Raw genomic sequence first — 26930 nt, forward strand, 5'->3', positions numbered from 1 at the left:
ATCAATACAGTCCGTAAGCACACATGATTGTATTTTTTATGACAAAAAAAAAATTAAAAATTAAAAATAAAAACAGTAGATTATTATATACATTATTGTTATACCTTATTGTATACATTGCTGTTATACATTATTGTTTAAGTATTATATACATTATTGTTGTACCTTACTGTATATATTATTATTATATATTATCATATACATTAATGTTATACAATATTGTTTCACATTATTATATACATTATTGTTACACTTCATTGTTATAGATTATCATATACACTATTGTTATACATTATTATTTTACATAATTGCATACATTATTGTTATGATGATATAAATGTTTTTTTATACTTAGTAAATAAACATTGAAGAGTGATGTCACTTTTTACAGTACGTCGTTTGAGTGCGGTCATGTGACTGCCAGGCTCCGTGTGATTGGCGGAATGGAGTCAAAGGTCACGAGTGCTTACGTTGGCTTGGTGAAGCGGAGTCATGTGACACAAGTCTCTCTCGCCAGTCAAATGAACACACGCAGTAATCAATAAAAAATAAATACATAGAATTATGGTATAATTAAAAGCAGCGATCGGAATAAAACTATGTCATGAAGTAAAAGTAGCGTTTCTTGAAATATTTAGCTTGAAAATTATTTTAACGAGTACAATTTATGTAGCGAGTTACTCCACACTTTTTATTTCATATAACAAAAACAAAAAAATAAAAGTTTTTTCACATTTCGACACGCTCCTGTGTCCTGTGTTATATATATATATATATATATATATATATATATATATATATATATGTGTGTGTGTGTGTGTGTGTGTGTGTGTGTGTGTGTGTGAGCGTGCTGCCACCTAGCGATCAGCCAGCAGAATAACAATACCTACTGTATATTTGTACAGAATTCTTTTTGCCAACAAATGAATAGCAGAACCAAAGAAGTAAATATAAATAAGCACGTTTTTATTAGTGAAGAGTAACAAAGAAGTTGTTGCACAAATAAATGTTCATAACCAGCCTTTTGTAAAAATATATGCACATGCGCCATGATGATTATGCAAATGAGACGTCAACGACGACAACAACAAGAGGCCAATCTTTTGCAAACGAAACTGAGGACGTCTGTGGCGTAGGAAAATCGGCGGCAAATAAACGGAACACGGGTCGCTTCTTTCGCCCCTGTCGCGGGAGTAATCACCTGATTTCAAGTAGATCATCACCTGATGTCAAGTAGATCATCACCTGATGTCAAGTAGATCACCTGATGTCAAGTGAATCATCACCTGATTTTAATTAAATCATCACCTAATTTCAAGTGAATCATCACCCGATTTTAATTACATTATCACCTGATTTTAAGTGAATCATCACCTGATTTCAAGTAAATTATCACCCGATTTTAATTACATTATCACCTGATTTTAAGTGAATCATCACCTGATTTCAAGTAAATTATCACCTGATTTCAAGTAGATCATCACCTCATTTCAAGTAGATCATCACCTCATTTCAAGTAACTCATCACCCGATTTTAATTAAATCATCACTTGATTTGAAGTAAATTATTACCTGATTTCAAGTAAATTATCACCTGATTTCAAGTAAATCACATGATTGTAATGAAATTATCACCTGATTTCAAGTAAATCACCTGATTTCAAGTAAATCATCTCCTGATTTAAAGTAAATGATCACCAGATTTTAATTAAATGATCACCCGATTTCAAGTAAATTATCACCTGATTTCAAGTAAGTCATCACCCAATTTTAATTAAATTATCACCTGATTTCATGTATATTAACACATGATTTCAAGTAAATAATCTCCTGATTTCAAGTGAATCATCGCTTGATTTTAAGTGAATCATCATCAGATTTCAAGTAACTCATCGCCTGATTTCAAGCAAATCATCACCTGATTTCAAGTAAATCATCGCCTGATTTCAAGCAAATCATCACCCAACTTTAATTAAACCATTACCCGATTTCAAGTGAATCATCGCGTGATTTCAAGTAAATCATCGCTTGATTTTAAATGAATCATCATCCGATTTCAAGTAAATTATTACCTGATTTCAAGTAAATCCTCACCTGATTTCAGGTAAATCATCAACTAATTGTAAGTAAATCATCGCCTGATTTCAAGTAAATAATCTCCTGATTTTAAGCATATAATCACCTGATTTCAAGTAAATCATCTTCTGAATTAAAGTGACTCATCGCCAGATTTCAAGTAAATCATCGCTTGATTTCAAGTGAATCATCATCAGATTTCAAGCAAATCATCACCTTATTTTGAGTAAATAATCACCTGATTTTAAGTTAATCATCGCCTGATTTGAAATAAATCATCACCTGATTTCAAGTTAATCATCGCCTGATTTGAAATAAATCATGGCCTGATTTCGAGTAAGTCATTGCCTGATTTCAAGTAAATTATCGCCTGATTTTAAATAAATCATCACCTGATTTCAAGTAAATGCTTGTTTATAAAATGCGGTAAACATCCATTCTGTTTAGGGTCAGCATGGGGGTGGAGACGACGTTCTTTAAAAATCTCTTGTCTGACTGGAACAAAATGGAAAAGTATCTTGATCGATTGCCACAACATGAAAACAGAACTTGGGACAAATACTGACGACTCTACACTCTTGAGGCTTCACCTGCAACGTGAACCGCTACACTTCTTGAGGTGGAACAAAGCGACTGCGAACAGCAATTACATTCCATGATAGCAACCACGGACGCTGGTCAACAAAACCGTGCGGGATACATTCCGTGTGACCGGGTGCCGTGTCCTAGAAACACATTTACATGCAATGTCCCTGATTCTACGGTTTCTGTCGAGTTCTACCTAAGACACACAGTTTTTTGGACAAAGTGTAAACATTGATACAAGCTATAGGCAAGTCCCCAGGGTGGCGTTCTGCTGTTCATAAAAGTCCGGGAATCCGTATTACTGTAAGTCCAGTTCATCCTAGGACCTGTCCAAGTCCAGGCTCCCTTCCGCACGATACAATTCTGTCCTTGGCTTTGGAAAAAGTCCTAAACATAAATTCAACATTCAGGGCTTGTGTCGTGGATCCAGTCCAAACATGTCCACGCCAGCTCGCACGTCAACAAATCCTACCAGGGTCAACGCTATAACAGGCAAAATATGACATCAACAATCTATAAACCTAGTGGCTGTACCTAGAGGCCGAGTTGGTCCATGACAGTTGATCTACCTTTAAAACGCTTTGACGAAGACTTGTGATGAGTTAGTCACAATTCAAGACACCGTTTTTGGCCTATGTTGAGATTTCAAGTATTTTTACAAACACCCAAAATTTGAACAAAACGTAACCTGCGTACAAAACTTGTCGAATGAAGAATCACAGCAGAATTGGTCCACTGTTAAATTACCTGAGGGGGGAATGGAAACACAACCCGACTAAACACGACAGTACTAACGTCGCTCCAGCTCTGAGGTTAGCTCACTCCATGACCCGCAAATGCTAGCTAAAAGTTGGGACGGCAGTGGAACGTTTGTTTTCAAAGAGATGGAGAAAACACGGGCTGTATCTCTTCGAGCTGTTTGCTTTCAAGCTTAAGTTCCTGGTTAGCAGCCAAAGCTAATGTTAGCACCGCTAAAGCTAGCAAGAAGTCGAAGGGGATTAGCTGCTTGGTTAAGTGTTTTGTCGGCGACAGCAACTGCGATTGTTTTGTTTTTGCGACGAACATTCAGCACAGTCTTTCCTCTGCGTTCTTCACCAGACTGTCGGAAGATTCTTACCGACTACAAGGTGAACATTACACTAATACCTAACCCTATTATGGTTTTGCCAAACGATACAAACATTTTTGCATGAACCTTCTTGTCTCCTCTAATGAGGTTGGCCCTGCCGACCTGTCCTAAACTAAATGTGGTGAATCTTAAGGACCAAGGACAACTACCATCGACCCCCACCTCAGCTGGGGACGATTCAGCAGTCCGGCAGACACTAAAAAACGCCTCGGTAAAGATAAAAGTACAGTTCGATATCCAGAAGCAGCACGTTCAAGGAGAAGACACCAGGTACCACTCCTTCCATTTGTTTTAGTTACTTCTCCATGATCCTGCTGGTCCAGAGTACGAGATCCATCTTAGTGTCCCTGAATAATATGTTGCCCTTAGGTAAAACCACCGTTGTCACATTTAGGGGTCAGAAACAAAGACAACCTCCTTCTTTTACTCGAATGACAACGTTCTCCTCAGATGATGATTGCGCAGGTCAGATGACTACTCAAGATGCCTTGGTGCAGACCCAAATGTCCCAACCCAACTTCCAGTTGTTCTTCAGTGTAATAAATCAGCAGGAACAAAGTCCTTCTCAGATGGAGCGAATACCACTGGACAGAGGACTACCAAAGCCTCATAAGTGCAGTTGTCCCTGCGGAACACAACTGTTCTCCTTAGTAAAAGCAACTGTAGACCTGTTTCCCAGAGACAGAGACCACCTCCTTTCTTTGCAAGATCAAAGTACAGTTTGAGTGTCCCAAAGCAAAACGCACAGCAGGGTCAAGGAGACAAGACCCAGGATCTACTCCTTTCTTTTATCTTAGTAGCTTCTCCTTAGATGGCGACAATTCCGTTCGGACAAAAAAAACTACAGAAAGATTTCTTGGTTCTGAGCCAAGTGTACCAATGAAACAGCTTGTTATCCTCCAAATATCCAAGTCCCAGTGGCGGCGATCACCTCTTCCCTTTTGTTGTCGAGTGGCAACGGTCTTCTTTGATGGGAACGATTTCACATCCAGGTTCTGTCCAGCAGGTTCAAGGACCAGAGTCCAAGATCATCTTATTGCTTCGGTCCATGGCCACTCACAGTGTCTTTGAAACTAAAGGCATTTTTGGACTGCTTGAAGGGCCTCCTTCTGGGCTATTGGCAAGGCTCGGAAGAGAGGATGGATCCATGATTTTGCTGCCTTGCAAAATACATCTGGTCAGTAAATCCTTGAAAATATATCGCAGATCTTTTATTGATAAGCTTGTCACAGCGAGTTCGCCATACTGATGCTCACCAGTCCCTTGATGTTAGTGACGGGCCGAATATCGTGCAGCTGTTTCCTTCGGTCAATAAACGTCGCCAATCGGGTGGTGTCTAATGGTGTCTTGGAGTACTCCCCGCCGTGCGCGCCCCCGCGACTCACCCACGGGTGCTGCAGACAGGAAGTAGCGCTGGGCCTCTTCCTGGGATCCTGCTGGAGTGCCGCCGACACAAAATCCCTCGCCGCCTGGCTCACGTCCTGGAAGTAGTCATCCGGGAAGCAGAAGTCCAGGCGGCAGATGTTGACGCAGGTTTCCTCGGGCGACTCGTCCAGAAACGGCGACACTCCGCTGAGCGTGACGTAGGCCAAGACGCCCACGCTCCACACGTCGGTGGCGACGGACACGGGCGTGCCACAGACCAGCTCGGGTGCCGCAAACTCAGGGTTTCCCAGGAGCAGGTGGACGTAGCGGCGTTGGGCAGACAGCTGGACGGCGTCGCCCAAGTCAATGAGCTTTACACACGGGGTGGGAGAGTGGAGGTCCACCATGATGTTCTCAGGCTAACAGAGAGAAGAACCAGACTTACTATTTCACATCCAACCTGAAAAGAAACCCCAAGCTGACGTGTTCTTACCTTCAGGTCCAAGTGTGCAACTCTGCAGGTGTGAAGGTGCTGCAAAGCTTCTAATATTTCCCGAATGAAGAACGCCACCTTCTCTTCCATCAGCTCATCGTGGGCCACCAGGTAGTCCAGGAGACGACCGTCCTCAAGCCTAAAACACCCCAAAATGTTAAATTACTCGTATCCCAGCGCTATTTACGACATCTCATGGTTTCTCGATGTTGTCTTACAGCTCCAGAACCAGCATCAGCGATGTGGGCGACTCGTAGGTGTCCAACAGCGTCACCAGCTGCTGACTGTGGACATGCTGGAGGATGTCGGCCTCGTGAGCCGCCTGCTCTTTCTTCTGCATCTTCTTGCTCACAAACTTCACCGCAACCTGAGGACAAAACGTTCATTCTTTGAACTTAAATCACAACTATCAGTCAGTCCAGGATTGTGTCCCGATGGCGTCCATTTATGTAACCCCAAAGCAATCCCCGCAAGGTACGTGCGGCCTCGCAACTTTGTCCAACGCCCGCATCTTCCCCGCACCGTTTGGACAGTCAACTTTGTCTCTGAGTGGCGCTCAAACGCACACATCAACTGTCTGAATTCAAATGTTTAAAACTGTCGTCCTCCCGCGTGGCTCAGACCTGCTTCCTGTCCCTGTCTTACGGCGCTGAGTCTTCTGGGTAATGTAGTATATAAACATTTACTTCCAAGTTGGATTTATATATTCATTTAACATTTGACAGGGTAAGACAATTAAGAACATATATTCTAGAGCTGTCAAACAATTCAATGATTAAATTGCGATTACCGTATTTTTCGGAGTATAAGTCGCTCCGGAGTATAAGTCGCACCAGCCTAAAATGCATAATAAAGAAGGGGAAAAAACATATATAAGTCGCACTGGAGTATAAGTCGCATTTTTTGGGGAAATGTATTTGATAAAACCCAACACCAAGAATAGACATTTGAAAGGCAATTTAAAATAAATAAAGAATAGTGAACAACAGGCTGAATAAGTGTACGTTATACGAGGCATAAATAACCAACTGAGAACGTGCCTGGTATGTTAACGTAACATATTATGGTAAGAGTCATTCAAATAACTATAACATATAGAACATGCTATACGTTTACCAAACAATCTGTCACTCCTAATCGCTAAATCCCATGAAATCCTATACGTCTAGTCCAGGGGTCGGCAACCCGTGGCTCCGGAGCCGCATGCGGCTCTTTGATCACTCTGATGCGGCTCAGCAGCTTACTTGCTGAACCCCCCAATTTTCTGTGAGACTTCCGGATTTCAGTGCCTCTCGCAGAAATCTCCCGGAATTAATAGTCACCGATTTTCACCCTTACAGCTATAATAAGGGCGTGCCATGATGGTACAACATTTGGCGCCCTCTACAATCTGTATCAATAGCGTGTCAGCCCAACACTTGTTATACAATACACATCTTCTGCTTGCACACATACGTGACAGTAAGGCATACTTGGTCAACAGCCACACAGGTTACACTGACGGTGGCCATATAAAACAACTTTAACACTCTTACTAATAATGCGCCACACTTTGAACCAAAACCAAACAAGAATGACAAACACATTTTGGGAGAACATCTGCACCTTAACACAACATAAACACAACATAACAAATAGCCAGAATCCCATGCAGCCCTGACTCTTCCGGGCTACATTATACACCCCTGCTACCACCAAACCCCGCCCCCACCCCAACCCTGTTCCCTCACACATAGCCCGGAAGAGTTAGGGCTGCATGGGATTCTGGGTATTTGTTCTGTTGTATTTATGTTGTGGTAAGGTGCAGATGTTCTCCTGAAATGGGTTTGTCATTCTTGGTTGGTGTGGGTTCACAGTGTGACGCATTATTAGTAAGAGTGTTAAAGTTTTTTATACCGCCACCGTCAGTGTAACCTGTGTGGTTGTTGACCAAGTATGCCTTGCGGTCACCTGCGTTTTAAAGCGGAAGCCCCATTCAACGTGTGGCCAATCAGGCACGCTGGTTGTAGTGGGCGCTAAATGCTGTACCATCACAGCACGCATGACGCCGACAAGCGTCATTCATTTAAAACCCGCGTGCCGCACCAGCTTTCAAATTCCATATAAAGGAGTGGGCCGCGTGTCTGAGACCCCTGGTTTATACATAGCACAAAGCAAAACACAAAACTTTGTAAGCAGTGTTATTTCATTTAAAATTACAAAAAAATTTCGCGGCTCCCGTTGTTTTCTATAATTTGTGAAACTGGTCAAAATGGCTCTTTGACTGGTAAAGGTTGCCGACCCCTGGTCTAGTCTCTTACGTGAATGAGCTAAATAATATAATTTGATATTTTACGGTAATGTGTTAATAATAAACTATGAAAAAAAACTGCGACTTATAGTCCGAAAAATACGGTAATCGCATTTTGTTAATAGTCAACTCAAAATTAAACGCGATTAATCGCAGATACATACTGTATGCTTTTTCATCCTTAATAAGTGTACCCTACACCAGGGTTTCTTTTTAACCTCGAGGCCCAAATTTTCCACTTCAGAGGGACCTTGGGCTCACTCAAATATTAACACTAAATTAGTAACCCGAAACCTTAGGCTTAGGTTAGGCTGATTAGAAAAACTGGACAAGGAACTCGTAAATAACTGACAAAACATTTACATACAATGTGCGCTAAAATAAATAGATAAAATTAATAATGATTTTTTCTTAAATAAACTGTCAATAAAATTGAAGTGCAAATAAAAATATGGCTTCACCACTTTAGTCATAATTTTTGTGCTTAAGAACTTTTCTATGGCTTCCGCTTCAGACTTTTTGATATTGCCATTACTGCCCCAAGTGGTGGACATGTGTATTACAACTGAGTACCGCTGCGGCCCATACGGACCACAGCTGAGAAACATATTTTTTTGACGGCCCTCAAGGAAACGCTTGCGGCCCAACAATGGTTAAGAAACACTGCCCAAGACAGTTTTTATTAACATAACTGGACAATTTGTTTTAATTAAATGTTTTTAAACGTTATGCAGTTCAACACAAAAAGGACATAAACACTTTTTTCATTACAGTAAAAAATGTACCTAGATTTTGTGTTTTGTAGGAATACAAATTTGTATTGTTGCTGTAGGAGCACTTGCATTCGGAGGAGGAGCTACACTTCTATGTTAAGATAGCAGTTTTACGCATTGATAACACAAAATGTGGATTGGAACGATCTTGCTTTGATTGTCAAATATGTAATGTAAAATGTGATATTCATATCTGAATAAATGCTTCTGATATTCTGTATATTACATGTTATAATATGTTTTAACCTTCTCTATTTATTAATAAAAAGTAAGATTCAGCCTGCTTAACATTCTGTAATTGACGACTATCAATCAGAGCATGTAATAAGAGAATATACATATATTCCTCAACTGATGTACTAACATTTATTTAGGTAAAAATATCACAGATTACATTACAAAACATATCTGGCAATCAAAGCATGATCGTAATTTTAGACTTTTTCATTTTGTTACTGTAGCGGATTTGACGCGTGGTTCTATTTTCATGAAGTGAAGGTGTCTTGACATGTTTTGACGGCAACAAGAATAAAGAATTATGAAGACTTCCTGCATACTGTCTGCCTTCGCCCATCTTGATCAAGCTGTTATAGTAGCAATCAGTGCAGGATTCAATGCAGTAAACTGCATCCAAACACGTACAGTAAGTGAAGGTCCACGTCTCTGCCAGCAGGCAGACCACGCCAGAAGGCTGTCGTTTTACGGCGATTCAGGATAAAAAAGTCTCGACTTGTCAGGAGAATAACTCGCCATGGCTTTGGACATGGGACTTCCATAATGTACCCTTTTTCTTCGTGCATTTCCACTCGCTATTTTCCTGCTTGTGGCTCAACATTAACTGGAAAAGGAACTTATAGTTAACGCATTATTATCGCGTTAACTTTGACAGCCCTAATATTTTCATTTGCAATGCTGACCTAGCTAAGAGGCAGCATTTACATGTTAAAATTAGCACTATAGATTGCTCTCGGCAGTTCATAAACTTTCTTAACGCGTGGGGGTAAATTAATGTTGAGATGGACACTTTTCAAGCGTAAAACATACACAGAGAATGTATGCAACTTGTGGACAACAATAGGGAAGCCTTTGGGGTGTTTCTTTTTATAATTATAATCAATTAGTACTTTTCTTAGTTATAATGAGTCCAGTGATTTGACAATAACCTTTAAGTATGCGCTTGTACTGTCTACTTTTAAGTTTGTGTGGTAAAAAACAAGTAAAACATCAATACAATATTTTATTTCCAGTTTCTGTTAAAAAAAAAACAACTGTATTTTTCTCAGGTTAAGGTTGCAAGGAACCTTTAAAACATGGACAATAAATTCCTAACAACACAAATTGATTTCATGTTGTTAAAAAAAACTGCAGTTTTTTGCGTAACTTTCTGAGGAGGCCGCTGCGAATTCAGGAATTTTAAACCGCAACAATACAAAAAAAAAGACGGCAAAATCCCAGAGGGAATAAATGAATACAAAAATACAGCTTGATACATTCATTATAATATATGGCATTATTATTTGTTCATGCAAAACCTTGCTTTAATGATCTTTAACATTATTTACTTAGAATACAAGTGTCATACTTGCCAACCCTCCCGGATTTTCCGGGAGACTCCCGAAATTCAGCGCCTCTCCCGAAAACCTCCCGGGACAAATTTTCTCCCGAAAATCTCCCGAAATTCAGGCAGACCTGAGTGACGTGTCGACAGCCTGTTTTCGCGTCCGCTTTCCCACAATAAAACAGCGTGCCTGCCCAATGACGTTATAACCGTAGAATGATGGAGGGCGAGTTCTTGGTTTCTTATGTGGGTTTATTGTTAGGCAGTTTCATTAACGTCCTCTCAGCGCGGCAACAACACACAACAACAGCAGTCCCGTTTTCGTCTACCATAAAGCAGTTCGTCTGCCGTAAACAGCAATGTTGTGACACTCTTAAACAGGGCAATACTGCCATCTACTGTACATGCATATGTGACAATAACATCTACGGCTTTTAAAGAATGCAGTGCACAACTGCGCACACAACAAGGAGACGAATCAGAATGCATCATCAGAGAGGGTGTTCAGCATGGTTAGAAAAATAGTGACAGAGAATAGAACAAGGATGGACAATTCAACCCTTAACTCAACAATGAGTAGATGAGTGTTATGTGTAAATAAATGAACACTGAAATTCAAGTATTTCTCTTATTTATATAAATATATATATATATAATAAAATAAATATATATATATATAGCTAGAATTCACTGAAAGTCAAGTATTTCTTATATATATATATATATATATATATATATATATATATATATATATATATATATATATATATATATAGCTAGAATTCACTGAAAGTCAAGTATTTCTTAAATATATATATATATATATATATATATATATATATACATATATATATATATATATATATATATATGAAATACTTGACTTGGTGAATTCTAGCTGTAAATATACTCCTCCCCTCTTAACCACGCCCCCCCAACCACGCCCCCGCCCCAACCACACCCCCGCCCCAACCACACCCCCCCACCTCCCGAAATCGGAGGTCTCAAGGTTAGCAAGTATGACAAGTGTTGACGTCTTACCTCTTTCTTCGTGGACTTGTTGAGACATTTTCTCACCACGGAAAAACGTCCCCTGGAGAAAAAATGTAAAATTATTTCTTAAAATTATTTCGTATATATATATATATATATATGTGTGTGTGTGTGTGTGTATTATTCACATAATTACACAATATCTTGCCTCCTATTTTCAGAAATAAACAACAATTATTTTATTGTGAATGTCATTTATATAAACATTTTAAAAATACATTAAAAAAAGCATGGATGATTGGATGGATGATTGTAGTACAAAAAAACAAAACACTCCCATCTCTATACTCTCATGCACAGATATACAGAGTGCTTATCATTCCTTCAAATTCTTATTGTTGTCCTGATTTGCATTTCGTTAAAGTTTTACCTTCCGATCTCACAGATCTCGGAGAAAGTCGCCTCAAAGTTTTCCTTCCACTCGATTCCTGTTCCGTCATAAGCCGTGTCTGTGCAATAAATATGATGTCAGAGATGTGCACATTACGAAGAGTGTACGATACATTTGATGAATTAAGAAAAAAAAATGCTCCAAAAAACAAATACTTTTCTCATAACTTCCCATGAGCTCACTGTAAACAAACATGGCGGCCATGGTGTGTGTGTGTGTGTGTGTGTGTGTGTGTGTGTGTGTGTGTGTGTGTGTGTGTGTGGACCTACTGCAGCTGGACAGAGAAACCATATTGGAGGGCTCAGACGGCGGGCCGACCCCCCAGCGGTTGGAGGCTCGCACTCGGAACTGGTAGTGACCGCCGGGTATGAGGGTGTCGATCTGAACACACTCCTCCCTGCTGCTGGCCACCTGTTGCCACAGCAACGAGTCTAAACAGGGCAAAAGAAGTCAGTGTGAGCTAAATCTACCGTATTTTTCGGACTACAAACCGCCACTTTTTTTTCCTACCCTGGCGGCAATAATGTTCAACAAATACTTTTCAAGACCGACAGAGACACTGAAAAGGTGCGTTATTGTTTGTGCCACGGCGCCATCTTTTGGATGAATTGGCTGACTGCAGGTGCTGCGGGGTTAACGTCTACAGCCTTTCCTTTGAACCGGAAGTATAAGTGTCTTCTAGCCATATGGATTCCTCATTCATCACTCAAAGCAATGTTTGTAACTTTTACAATATAACTACCGTATTTTTTGGACTATAAGTCGCAGTTTTTTTTCATAGTTTGACCGGGGGCGCGGCTTATACTCAGGAGCGACTTATGTGTGAAATTATTAACACATTAGCGTAAAATATCAAATAATATTATTTAGCTCATTCACGTAAGAGACTAGACGTATAAGATTTCATGGGATTTAGCGATTAGGAGTGACAGATTGTTTGGTAAACGTATAGCATGTTCTATATGTTATAGTTATTTGAATGACTCTTACCATAATATGTTACGTTAACATAACAGGCACGTTCTCAGTTGGTTATTTATGCCTCATATAACGTACACTTATTCAGCCTGTTGTTCACTATTCTTTATTTATTTTAAATTACCTTTCAAATGTCTATTCTTGGTGTTTGGTTTTAGCAAATAAATTTCCCCAAAAAATACGACTTATGTTTTTTTCCTTCTTTATTATGCATTTTCGGCCGGTGCAACTTATACTCCGGAGCGACTTATACTCCGAAAAATACGCTAAAACAATTCCTACTCACTAAACCGTCCCATGTGCGATGTCTGTAGGAGCGTTTTCATGCATATTTGTACGTGCTATCGTAATGCATTGAAGCTAGCCTTGTTAGCATTAGCAAATATGCTAACACCTTTACAAGTGCTTGTGTTGGTATTATTAACTTCTAATGACATTCTTTTTGCATTATTTCAGTTTCGTATGATTCACCAAAACTTCACCGTGGAGTTATTGAGTCGGTTTAGCTGATTGGACAGCTAGCTTCCGCAGCTAGTGGGTCCATGAAGATTAGGGATGTCCCGATCCAATATTTGGATCGGATCGGCCGCCGATATTTGCCAAAAAATGCGTATCGGCAAGGCATGGGAAAATGCCGATCCACATCCAGTTTTTAAAAAAAATCCGGTCCGTGTTTTCCAATGCACCTATCTAAATAATACATTCCACTTTTCTGCTGCTCCCTAATTTCTGTTCCGCATTTTCCAGCACACCTTCAACACATCCACAGGTCTGTGGATTCTCACGCAGTTGCTTTTAGCTGCTGGCATTACACGACAAACTCTTCTCACTCTTTCCTGTGTCTCCCTCACAGACAGCGAGCGCACCTTCTTACACACGTCACATACTGTCACGTCATACGTCACATACTGTCACGTCATACGTCACATACGTATACACCCTCCCCGAGCAGAGAGGTAGAAGCATGGCTAACGTTAGCTGTGATGCTAGCGCAGCCGTGCTAGCAACGCTCCCTCTAAGGTGCGCGCCTGTGCAATTGCGCACGGCAAATCTATGCCACGCACAAAATCAAATAAAAAAATAAGCGCATAACAATTTTTGACACACGGACACGACAGAGAAAACCGTTTTCGTCATCATTATTCAAATATTGTAACGTCTGTCGAGACGCTTATCTCCATTCGGTGCCACACGTCCACACCATCAAAATGCCGAGGCAAAAATTTCCAGATCAACACCGTATGAAAAATTAGTGATTTTTTTAGTTGTGATTTCCTTCTCTGCATGAAAGTTTAAAAGTAGCATATATTAATGCAGTATGAAGAATAATGTTTTAATGTAGACACATAGAATCATCATACTGCTGTGATTATATGCATCAAGTGTTCATTCAAGGCTAAGGCAAAATATCAATATATATATGGTGTATCGTGACATGGCCTTAAAATATCGCAATATTAAAAAAAGGCCATATCGCCCAGCCCTAGTTCAATGCCATTTCTGTTTGTCATGTATAATTTTGTCTATTTTGTGTTTATCCTTGAATAAACAGGTCAGTTTCTTGTTACCAACCATTGTGTATTATTCAAACTCCCCTAATTCAGCTGGCTAGTTGTTATCAAGAGTACTAAAACCCTTTTCAACATGATTCTGACAACTAAGTAGGCTAAATAACTTTAAACTTTAATACATGCTCGGATAGGCCAGTATCGGTCAGTATCGGTATCGGATCGGAAGTGCAAAAACATTATCGGTATCGGATCGGAAGTGCAAAAACCTGGATCGGGACATCCCTAATGAAGATGACTTCTGTTTTGCTTGATCAGCCGTTTTACTGCCGTGTCACAGACAGCTTTCGGAAACAATTGAGTAAATATACATTTACAAAATATTTCGTACCGGTATATACCTGAGGCTTATGGTCTGGTGCGGCTAACATACGTAAACATATTTATGCCTTCTAAAATTTAGTGGGTGCGGCTTATAAACCGTTGCGCTCCATAGAAAAAGCGGTGAAAGGTGTGTTCCGCACCTTCTTGTCTGTACTCCACACTGTAGCTGCTGACCGCTGAGTGGGCAGAGGAAGCTGGCGGCGGCCAGTGGACCATCATGGCTGTGCTGCTAGCATCCTGGGCCACCGGCCTCCCAGGAGCGGCTGGGATACCTGCAAAGGAATAAACACACTTCAGTTTGTTGTGCAACGTAATCATCAGTGAGCTAGCTAGTGTGGCTACATGGTACGTACCTTGCACTTTGATAGAGGCGGAGGAGGAGGCGGAGCCATGATCGTTAACAGCCACGCAGGTGTAGATGCCCGTGTCCTGCGGCATCAGGTTGCAGATCTTCAACAAGATGTCCCCCGTGTCCCTGATGATGAAGAAGCGGCAAACGTAAGGTGGTCTCAGGAGATGAGCGAGAGTGTCTCTGCTACCTGATGTCGATGGCGAAGCGGCTGTTGATGGTCACCGGGTTCTGGTCGGGTCCCTTCAGGGTGACGGAGGGTTTGGGTCGTCCGCACACTTTGCAGCAGAGCACCACCGTCTCCCCGAAGGCGCACGCCACGTCCGAGAGCGGGACTAGGAACTCTGGGGCCACTGGGAGGCAGGATGGAGGATGGAGAAGACATCACAGCACATCATAACATCGCATTTTCTCCGTGGTTGTATTTTAAATTTAAAAAGTGGACTCTTTAAAGTGCTAAACACGATGTAAACAATAATTATTGAAGGAATTTGACGCACAGACTAACCGCATAATTTGCCAGTGAGGTTTTTACTTTCATGACTCCGTAAACTCAGACGTGTTAGAAACTAAGTATTATTTTGAAAGGAGGGATTGTAGAAATGTATTATTTCTAAAGCTAACTACACTTATTGCTAGCATGTACATACATACCGTATTTTTCGGACTATAAGTCGCAGTTTTTTTTCATAGTTTGGCCGGGGGTGCGACCATACTTGCCAACCCTCCCGAATTTTCCGGGAGACTCACGAAATTCAGCGCCTCACCCGAAAACCTACCGGGACAAATATTCTCCCGAAAATCTCCCGATTTTCAGCCGGAGCTGGAGGCCACGCCCCCTCCAGCTCCATGCGGACCTGAGTGAGGACAGCCTTTTTTCAAGACGGGAGGACAACAGGGTGACAAGAACTAAATCATCCAGACTAGGGATAAATTGTATTATTATGTTTATCTTACCTAAAAATAAATATATTTATTAATTAAAACAAATAAATTTTTACTATATTTTGCTGAAAACATCAAAATTAATTGTATTTTTTCCGACTCCTTATTACATCCAGCCATAGAATTATACATTAAAATAAACATATTTGAAATAATTACTTTTAAATTATCATAATAATTAATTTAAAATGACCACATTTAATTATTAATATAATTGCTTATTTATCAACAACTTTAGCATTTTATTCATTACATTTTGAAGCTCTCAGAAGCCAAGTTATGTTATATTCCTTAAGATTTATTTATGCAAGTTTGAAGTATCAATTATCTAAACACAGTTTTGTTTGCATATTTTCAGGATATATATATATATATATATATATATATATATATATATGATACTTGACTTTGTGAATTCTAGCTGTCAATATACTCCTCCCCTCTTAATCACGCACCGCCCCACCCCCGGCCACGCCCCCCACCTCCCGAAATCAGAGGTCTCAAGGTTGGCAAGTATGGGTGCGACTTATACTCAGGAGTGACTTATGTGTGAAATTATAAACACATTACCATAAAATATCAAATAATATTATTTAGCTCATTCACGTAAGAGACTAGACGTATAAGATTTCATGGGATTTAGCGATTAGGAGTGACAGATTGTTTGGTAAACGTATAGCATGTTCTATATGTTATAGTTATTTGAATGACTCTTACCATAATATGTTACGTTAACATACCAGTTGGTTATTTATACCTCATATAACGTACACTTATTCAGCCTGTTGTTCACTATTCTTTATTTATTTTAAATTGCCTTTCAAATGTCTATTCTTGGTGTTGGATTTTATCAAATAAATTTCCTCAAAAAATGCGATTTATACTCCAGTACGACTTAAATATGTTTTTTTCCTTCTTTATTATGCATTTTCAGCCAGTGCGACTTATACTCCGAAAAATACGGTACATGAAATTATTATTTTGATTTTAAATGGGTTATAAATGATAAATGGGGTTTTCTACCTTCAAGGTACTCAAAGCGCTCTGACACTATTACCACATTCAGCCATTCACACACTGATGGCAGGAGCTGCCATGCAAGGCCCTAACCACGACCCATCAGGAGCAAGGGTGAAGTGTCTTGCTCAAGGACACAACGGATGTGACGAGGTTGGTAGAAGGTGGGGATTGAACCAGGAACCCTCAGGTTGCTGGCATGGCCACTCTCCCAACCGCGCCACACCGTCTCATATATTTCTGCATGCTAACTATATAATTGTTATGTAAATGTTCAATTTTAAAGCTACACAATGCAGTCTAGAAATGGACAAAAACAATTTTATTTGGACACTAGGGTGTTAGGTGTTTATGAGCGGCAACCCACACAATCTCAATCTCACAGGACCCGTTGTTATGGAAATTGTGACTTGGGACAAGTGTGCTATTAAAATAGATTGTAGTTTTTTTTCCACACAGGTAGTGTGGAATAAGGGATTGGATTTTTTAGTTCCAATGCTATACACTTATTACGAGCATACAAACGCTTAATGAAATGAATATTTTGATATTACCATATATTTCTACATATTATTGTATAATTCATAAATGGTCAGTTTTAAAGTCACAGTCTATAAATTGACAATAAATCATGTGTCAGTCTTTTTGACACTAGGGTGTAAGGTGTTTATGAGTGGTAACCCCCACAATCTAACTGAAATGAGCCAGCACAGGACATGGAAAATTTACAACATTACCCGGTCTGCTTACTTTCATCTATGAAACATTAATCGTCTTCGCCCATGCCTTACCCCACATACTGCTGCCATACTAGTCCATAGCCTGGTCCCCTCTCGCCTGGACTACTGCAACTCTCTCCTGTTTGGTCTCCCTCACAAGTCACTTCACAAACTTCAGCTTCTCCAGAACTCTGCAGCCCGGATAATCACCAGAACCCCTTCAATCCAGCACATCACCCCTGTTCTGCAGCAACTCATCAAACATTGTATCCACTTTAAAATAATTCTCGTCACTTTCAAAGCCATCCATAACCTCTCTCCATCATATCTCTCCGTCCTGATCCATGTCGCCACGCCCTCACGTTCCCTAAGATCTTCTTCATCCATCCATCTCACTGTCCCCTTATTTAAACTGTCCACCATGGGTGCCCGAGCTTTCAGCCGCTCTGCCCCACATCTTTGGATCTCTTTACCACCAGACCTTCGTAACTTAGACTCAATATCCCTCTTCAAATCAAGACTCAAAACACACCTATTCCTGACTGTTTATTAATTGTAATCATCTTATCTTTTCTATCGTTCTTGTTGTTGTTTTTATCCAATTTGATTTTATTGTTTTGATTTTGTACGGTGTCTCTGAGTGCCCAGAGAGGCGCCTTATAAGTAAAATGTATTATTATTATTATTATTATTATTAAAAGTCTGATTTGGGACAAGTGTGCTATTAAACTAGATTGTAGTTTTTTTTAACACATGTGGTGTGAAAAAAGGGATTGAATGAATGCTTTCTTCCTAATGCTAACTACACGTATTGCTAGCATACACATAATCTGCCAGTGCGGTTTTCAACTTCATGACTAAGTAAACTCAGATGTGTTAGAAACTTTTAAGTATTGTTCTGAAAGGAGGGATTGAAAGAATGTATTAATTTGAAAGCTAACGGCACTTATTGCTAGCATACACATACATACATGAAATTAATATTTTGATTTTCCCATATATTTCTGAACGCTAACTATATAGTTGTTAATGCATACTTGCCAACCTTGAGACCTCCGATTTCGGGAGGTGGGGGGAGCGGGGGCGGGGCGTGGTTGGGGGCGAGGTTAAGAGGGGAGGAGTATATTTACAGCTAGAATTCACCAAGTCAACTATTTCACATATATATATATATATATATATATATATATATATATATATATATATATATATATATATATATATATATATATATATATATATATATATAAAAGAAATACTTGAATTTCAGTGTTCATTTATTTACACATATACACACACACATAACACTCATCTACTCATTGTTGAGTTAAGGGTTGAATTGTCCATCCTTGTTCTATTCTCTGTCACTATTTTTCTAACCATGCTGAACACCCTCTCTGATGATGCATTGCTGTGTGGCACGCACAAAAGTGCTTTCATCAAATGCACTAGAGTCTGGAGTATTCCATCTCTCCCTAGCATTGCCCAAAACCGGTCAATCTTTGCTTCCTGAGGAAGATCTTCACTGCCAAGCACTTGGTAGTCCACTACTTCTTCCCGGAGGCTATCCAGGTCTAATCGCAGCTGCGGCTTGGAACTTATAAGTGTATTTCTTCATCTTACTCGTCGTCGGCGTCGACATGGCTGTATCTTCCTTGTTCTTCTGCTTCGTCTCCTTGTTGTGTGCACAGTTGTGCACTGCACTCTCTAAAAGCCCTAGATGTTATTGTCACATATGCACAGTGTTGGGTTAGTTACTGAAAACCAGTAACTAGTTACAGTTACTAATTACTTTATTTCAAAAGTAACTCAGTTACTAACTCAGTTACTTACACCAAAAAGTAATGTGTTACTGTGAAAAGTAACTATTTAGTTACTTCTTCTACTTTTTGTTTTTAAAGCTCCCATTAATGCCCTTTTAGCCTTCATTTCAGTAGTTATTGCACTGGAGAATAATACAATCTGTTGATCAACTTGACATGCATTTGCATCACTCAACTCTGTTAAGCAATGTGCTCTACATACAACACACAAAGACAAAGATATGTTTCAAAGGGCCAATTTATTTCAGGCCAGAACAAATTGTCAAAACTATTTTAAATAGCTGCAACATAACATACATAAGTAACAAACGGCATAATAACACTAACACTAACACTAACCACGTTAAACCCAGATTCCGAACTAACAAAGGTCTTAACTCATTCTCTTTCTATGCCACTTCAATATGGAATGCACTCCCAACAGGTGTAAAATAAAGGGCATCTCTATCCTCCTTCAAAACCGCACTAAAAGAACACCTCCAGGCAACTACAACCCTAAACTACCACCCTCCCTTCCACATAATACCTCTTTGGATTGTAAATAATCAAATGTAGAAATGTTTTCTTATACTTTCTGATCTCTCTCTCTGTGTCCACTACTTGCTGTACATATCCTACCAAGTCAGTCCTACACTGTTTCAATAACCATTTCTCTGATGATGCAATTGTTGATGCTGATTGTTGATGACAGAAGTGTTGATACCAACCAAACCTAACCCCCCACCCCCACCCCGTCCTCCATATCCCACACCCCGGATTGTAAATAATTCAATGTATATACCCTGATGATTATCTTGTGTGATGACTGTATTATGATGTTAGTATATATTTGATAGTATATATCTGTATCATGAATCAGTGGACCCCGACTTAAACAAGTGTAAAAACTTATTGGGGTGTTACCATTTAGTGGTCAATTGTACGGAATATGTACTGTACTGTGCAACCTACTAATAAAAGTTGCAATCAATCAATCAACAACATAGCTGTAAAGCTGGCTTCACCTAAGGAAGGCACACGTGACATACACAGAGCCTAACCAGGCAGATTTGAATTGTTGTTTTGGGCAGGAGACGGGATTCTTTGATCCAAGACACAACTTACATTTAACTAAAATGTTATTTTCTTTGTGCTCGACAAAAGAAAATAAGTGAGAATATCTCATACTTGCCAACCCTCCCGAATTTCACTGCCTCTCCCTGGGACAACCATTCTCCAAATTTCTGCCGATTTCCAGCCGGACTTAAGGCACGCCCCTTCCCGGTCTGTGCGGATCTGAGTGGGGACAGCCTGTCGTCACGTCCGCTTGGCCAACCAAAAAGTAACCACAGAACACTATACCGTATAGTCGTATAGTGTTCTGTGGTTATTTTTTTGTTGGCCAACGGTTTACGTTGTATTGCGCACCCCCCTCCCCTCCCTCCCCACACCAGACACACACACACACACACACACACACACACACACACACACAGAGAGCGCAGAGGAAGAATCAGAAGCATGTCATTGCTTCGCTGCCATAAAACACGATCAGATCCTCAGTTTCTAGCCGATACTACATAAAAAATAACGTAAAATAACGCAGTAACGCATCATGTAGTAACGGTAACTGAGTTACTGAATATAAAAAATAACGCGTTAGATTACTAGTTACCGCCGAAACTAACGGCGTTACAGTAACGCGTTACTTTGTAACGCGTTAGTCCCAACACTGCATATGCATGTACAGTAGATGGCAGTATTGTCCTGTTTAAGAGTGTCACAACATTGCTGTTTACGGCAGACGAATTGCTTTACGGTAGACGAAAACGTGACTGCTGTTGTTGTGTGTTGTTACTGCGCTGGGAGGACATTAATGAAACTGCCTAACAATAAACCCACATAAGAAACCAAGAACTCGCCCTCGATCATTCTACAGTTATATTGTCATTGGGCAGGCACGCTGTTTATATTGTGGGAAAGCGGACTCAGGTCCGCATGGAGCTGGAGGGGGTGTGGCCTCCAGCTTCGCCTGAATTTCGGGAGGTTTTCGGGAGAAAATTTGTCCCGGGAGGTTTTCGGGAGTGGCGCTGAATTTCGGGAGTCTCCCGGAAAATCCGGGAGGGTTGGAAAGTATGTGTTAATGGTCACAGAATACAATCTCGAAATTGATAAAAACAACATTTTTTGACACTACGATCTGAGGTGTTTATGAGCGGCAACCTCCACAATCTTAATGAAATGAGCCAGCAAAGGATTGGTTGCCATGGAAAAGTATAACTTGGGACAAGTGTGCTAATACAATACATTCTAGCTTTTTTCACACAGGTAGTAGTATGAAAGGAGGGTTTGAATATTTGTTTTTTTCTAATGCTATACACCTATTGCTAGCATTCACATACGCTTCATGAAATGAATATTTAGATTTTCAATATATTTCTACATACTAACTATAAAATATTTGATAAATGGTCAGTTTTAAAGTCAAACAATACTGCCTATAAATTGACAATAAAGAATGATTGAAATCTTTTTGACACCAGGGTATGCAGTGTTTATGAGCGGCAACCCCCACAATCTTACTGAAATGAGCCAGCACAGGACCCGTTGCCATGGAAAATAGTGACTTGGGACTAATGTGATATTAAAATAGATTGCACTTTTATCACACATCCTCTGTAAAATGATGGATTTAATAAATATTTCATTTCTAATGCTAACTACATTGTTAGCATACAAGTACACTCCAAGAAATTAATATTTTGACTTTCTCATATATTTCTGCATGCTAAACATTATATAATTGATAGATGATCAGTTTTACAATCACACAATACATTATATAAATTGACAATAAATAATTACTGAAGTCTTTTGGACACTAGGGTGTTAGGTGTTTATGAGCGGAAACCCCCACAATCTCATTGAAATGAGCCAGCACAGGACCCGTTGCTATGGAAATAAGCAACGGGTGCTATTAAAATAAAGTTGTACTTTTTTCACACATGTAGTGTAAAGGAGGGATTGAAGAAAGCATACATTGCTAGCATACGCATACACTTCATGAAATTCATACTTTCATTTTCCAGTATATTTCTGCATGCTAACTATTGTATAATTTATAAATGGACAGTTGTATAGTCACACAATACAGTCTAAAATGGACAACAAAGACATTCCCAAGTCTTTTTGACACTAGGGTGGGCGGTGTTTATGAGTGACAACCGCCACAATCTCATCGAAATGAGCCAGCAGAAGACTTGTCTGACTTGCGACAAGTGTGCAGTTAAAATACATTGTAGTTCGTCCCAAGCCAAGCTTTGATACAACAAGGAAGATCATAGTGCTTACAGCATAGTGCAGTGCATACCAACATTTTGTTTAAAAAAAAAAAATCATAACCGATGTATAATCATTATTTTGATCATAATGATGGGGGGAAAAAACTGCTGTTCACAATTTTTAAGACTCATGGTCCTGGATTTATTTTTACAGTTACTTGCATTTAAAGAAATACACTCCTCTCAAAATGTCTTACCTCTGATCCTTCACCAAAAACAGATGAAGACCTGAAGAAGAGGGGGATGGGGGGGTTCTTCGAGCTCACATGTGACTCCGTTTGCCTTCAAAACGTGTCCTGTGCCGGTCCATTTCAATAAGGTTATGAGGGTTGCCACTAGGGATGTCCGATAATGGCCTTTTGCCGATATCCGATATTACGATATTGTCCAACTCATTAATTACCGATACCGATATATACAGTCGTGGAATTAACACATTATTATGCCTAATTTGGACAACCAGGTATGGTGAAGATAAGGTCCTTTTTTTAAATAATAATAAAACAGAATAAGATAAATAAATTAAAAACATTTTCTTGACTAAAAAAGAAAGTAAAACAATATAAAAAGTTACATAGAAACTAGTAATTAATGAAAATGAGTAAAATTAACTGTTAAAGGTTAGTACTATTAGTGAACCAGCAGCACGCACAATTATGTGTGCTTACGGACTGTATCCCTTGCAGACTGTATTGATGTATATTGATATATAATGTAGGAACCAGAATATTATATATTTTATATATATATATAATTTCGCAGCCGAGTGTGAAGTGACTGGGATGAGAATCAGCACCTCCAAGTCCGAGTCCATGGTTCTCGCCCGGAATAGGGTGGAGTGCCATTTCCGGGTTGGGGAGGAGATCTTTCCCCAAGTGGAGGAGTTCTAGTACCTCGGAGTCTTGTTCACGAGTGAGGGAAGAGTGGATCGTGAGATCGACAGGCGGATCGGTGCGGCGTCTTCAGTAATGCGGACGCTGTATCGATCCGTTGTGGTGAAGAAGGAGCTGAGCCGGAAGGCAAAGCTCTCAATTTACCGGTCGATCTACGTTCCCATCCTCACCTATGGTCATGAGCTTTGGGTTATGACCGAAAGGACAAGATCACGGGTACAAGCGACCGAAATGAGTTTCCTTCGCCGGGTGGCGGGGCTCTCCCTTAGAGATAGGGTGAGAAGCTCTGCCATCCGGGGGGAGCTCAAAGTAAAGCCGCTCCTCCTCCACATCGAGAGAAGCCAGATGAGGTGGTTCGGGCATCTGGTCAGGATGCCACCCGAACGCCTCTCTAGGGAGGTGTTTAGGGCATGTCCGACCGGTAGGAGGCCGCAGGGAAGACCCAGGACACGTTGGGAAGACTATGTCTCCCGGCTGGCCTGGGAACGCCTCGGGGTCCCACAGGAAGAGCTGGACGAAGTGGCTGGGGAGAGGAAAGTCTGGGCTTCCCTACTTAGGCTGCTGCCCCCGCGACCCGACCTCGGATAAGCGGAAGAAGATGGATGGATGGATGGATGAACCAGAATATTAATAACAGAAAGAAACAACCCTTTTATGTGAATGGGGGAGAGAGGTTTTTTTGGGTTGGTGCACTAATTGTAAGTGTATCTTGTGTTTTTTATGTTGATTTAATAAAAAAATGAAAAATAAATAAAAACGATACCGACAATTTCCGATATTACATTTTAAAGCATTTATCGGCCGATAATATGCATCTCTAGTTGCCACTCATAAAAACTTTGTACCCTCGTTTCATGGACTGTTGTGACTTTAGAATTCACCATAATAATAATAATATAATAGTTATTAGGTAGAAATATAATGTGGAAATAAATACATTAATTTCATTAAATGTATGCTAACAATAAAGTTAGCATTAGAAATAAATTCCTACAATCCCTCCTTTCACACGACACTATGTGGTGAATTTGAGAGTCAAATTCCTTCAGTAATTATCGTTTGTATCATGTTTAACCCCTGAAAGAGTCTACTTGTTAAAAGGAATTGAAATGTGAAATACAAACGAGTCATTGACGTTGTAGTTAGTACATACAAGTACATAAACACACAAAGCTAGACAATAATATACTGTACAATAGGTTATACTAAATATTACATTGGAATAATTAAACAAAAGTAACATTAAATAGAGGATAATTAAACACAAATTAGTTTTTTGAAGTATATTACAATATAAAATGAGATCATTTGTTACCTTCCTGGATGAAGTTTGGGTTGAGAAGCTGAAAAGCACAATTTCTTATTAATCATTCATTTGATCATTCATTTGAATCTTAAATGTATTTTTTAGTTTTTGGTTTTTTTTGTCCGTCATTCACAATCCTCATGTGAGACAAGAACACACACGTATCTATTTTATTTGTAGAAAACAATACACAAGTCTTCACTTGGGTGGCATGTAGGTGCAAGTGCCAGCAACTCATAGAGTGGTTTGCACGGATAAATAAATAAACAGATAAATAAATAAATAATATCAAGTTCTCAATAGTATTTAAATTTAGGTGGGGCGTGAGACCAAAAAAATACACAAGTCTTCAGCTAGGCAGTGCCAGCAATTAATAGAATGGTTTGTACTGATAAATGAATGAATAAATAAATACATATGATCCGGTTCTCAATCGTTTTTGAATTTAGGGGGGGCATTACAAAAATGTTGTCCCCAAGGGAGGGGCAGGACCACACAAAAATCGAGAAGCATTGCTCTAAGGCAGGGATGTCAAACTGGTTTTCATTGAGGGCCACATCGCAGTTATGGCTGCAATCAGAGGGCCGCTGGTAACAATGAATAATGTAAGAATTTTCCTCTGGATTTCATTATTAATTATATAAATTATTTTAAGTAGACTGTCGATTTTACAGTAAAAACTTTACATTTACAAAATTCTACTGCAAAATAGTGTTTTGTTTTGTTTTTTTACAACATTTTACGGTAAATGGAAAAACAGTACGTTAACGGAAAAAGCTTGCAGCTTAGTTGCCAGAATTTGTGTGTTAAATTTACATTGGTTTTTACAACATTATGTTGTTAATGGAAAAACAGTACAAGTTATTTTTTTATTCTGGCAACTTAACTGCCAGTTTTTCGACCATAAAAACAAATGTATCGTTTTTCCTTTTACAGTAATACATTGTTAAAACCAAGATTTTACAGTAAAAATATGACAGTTCAGTCAACAGAATTTTAAAGGGGGAAAAAATTGTAGTTTTTTTCAATTTACAGTAATATGCTGTAAAGAACATTGTAAAACGTATTGTCATTTTTATTAATTTGATGGGTAGTTTGCTGTAAAATTTATTTTTATTCAGACAAAAATTTTTTGGGAAAGTATGATTATATACTGTAATATTTGTTGAAATATTGGATACTATTAAAGTTTAAAAGGCATGCAATTTTTAAGCAGTATATATTTTTTCTGTCAAAATGAAAAAAATCCATTACATTTAGCGAGAAAATATTAAGTACTTTATACACATATAATTCACTGTTAAAACCAAGATTTTACAGTAAAAATATGGCAGTTCAGTCAACAGAATTTTAATAGGGGGAAAACATTTTAGGTTTTTTTTCAATTTACAGTAATATGCTGTAAAGAACATTGTAAAGAGTATTGTCATTTTTATTAATTTGATGGGTAGTTTGCTGTAAAATTTATTTTTATTTAGACAAAAAAAATTTGGAAAGTATGATAATATACTGTAATATTTGTTGAAATATTGGATACAATTAAAGTTTAAAAGGCATGCAATTTTCAAGCAGTATATATATTTTTTCTGTCAAAATGAAAAAAAATCCATTACATTTAGCGAGAAAATATTAAGTACTTTATAGACACATATAATTCACTGTTAAAACCAAGATTTTACAGTAAAAATATGGCAGTTCAGTCCACAGAATTTTAATAGGGGGAAAAAATGTTAGCTTTTTTTTCAATTTACAGTAATATGCTGTAAAGAACATTGTAAAAAGTATTGTCATTTTTATTAATTTGATTGGTAGTTTGCTGTAAAATTTATTTTTATTTAGACAAAAAAAAATTGGAAAGTATGATAATATACAGTAATATTTGTTGCAATATTGGATACTATTAAAGTTTAAAAGGCATGCAATTTTTACGCAGTATATATATTTTTTCTGTCAAAATGAAAAAAATCCATTACAA

General features: G+C 39.0%; 1 protein-coding gene and 1 long non-coding RNA gene across 3 annotated transcripts in view; both read right to left on the reverse strand.

Moving 5' to 3' along the window:
* Positions 1 to 945: 945 nt before the first annotated feature.
* Positions 946 to 2532, reverse strand: LOC133613404 (uncharacterized). The gene is made up of 3 exons (XR_009816444.2): positions 1919 to 2532; positions 1721 to 1742; positions 946 to 1572 (listed from the first exon to the last, which is right to left on the reverse strand). It is a non-coding gene; the product is annotated as an uncharacterized lncRNA (long non-coding RNA).
* Positions 2533 to 2553: 21 nt separating this feature from the next.
* Positions 2554 to 26930, reverse strand: part of kalrna (kalirin RhoGEF kinase a) — a 261174-nt gene continuing 236797 nt past the window's right edge. For both annotated transcript variants that reach the window (XM_061970917.2, XM_072914521.1), the window contains 11 exons: positions 24965 to 24992; positions 15123 to 15285; positions 14937 to 15058; positions 14724 to 14855; positions 11983 to 12144; positions 11693 to 11771; positions 11311 to 11362; positions 5867 to 6015; positions 5649 to 5787; positions 5047 to 5574; positions 2554 to 4950 (listed from right to left, as the gene is read on the reverse strand). In XM_061970917.2, the coding sequence (XP_061826901.2) occupies positions 4864 to 4950; positions 5047 to 5574; positions 5649 to 5787; positions 5867 to 6015; positions 11311 to 11362; positions 11693 to 11771; positions 11983 to 12144; positions 14724 to 14855; positions 14937 to 15058; positions 15123 to 15285; positions 24965 to 24992 (1641 nt within the window). In that variant the 3' untranslated portion in view covers positions 2554 to 4863. The remainder of the gene's footprint in view (positions 4951 to 5046; positions 5575 to 5648; positions 5788 to 5866; positions 6016 to 11310; positions 11363 to 11692; positions 11772 to 11982; positions 12145 to 14723; positions 14856 to 14936; positions 15059 to 15122; positions 15286 to 24964; positions 24993 to 26930) is intronic.

Source organism: Nerophis lumbriciformis, linkage group LG13 (genome assembly GCF_033978685.3).
Source record: "Nerophis lumbriciformis linkage group LG13, RoL_Nlum_v2.1, whole genome shotgun sequence".
NCBI classification, from domain to species: Eukaryota; Metazoa; Chordata; class Actinopteri; order Syngnathiformes; family Syngnathidae; genus Nerophis; species Nerophis lumbriciformis.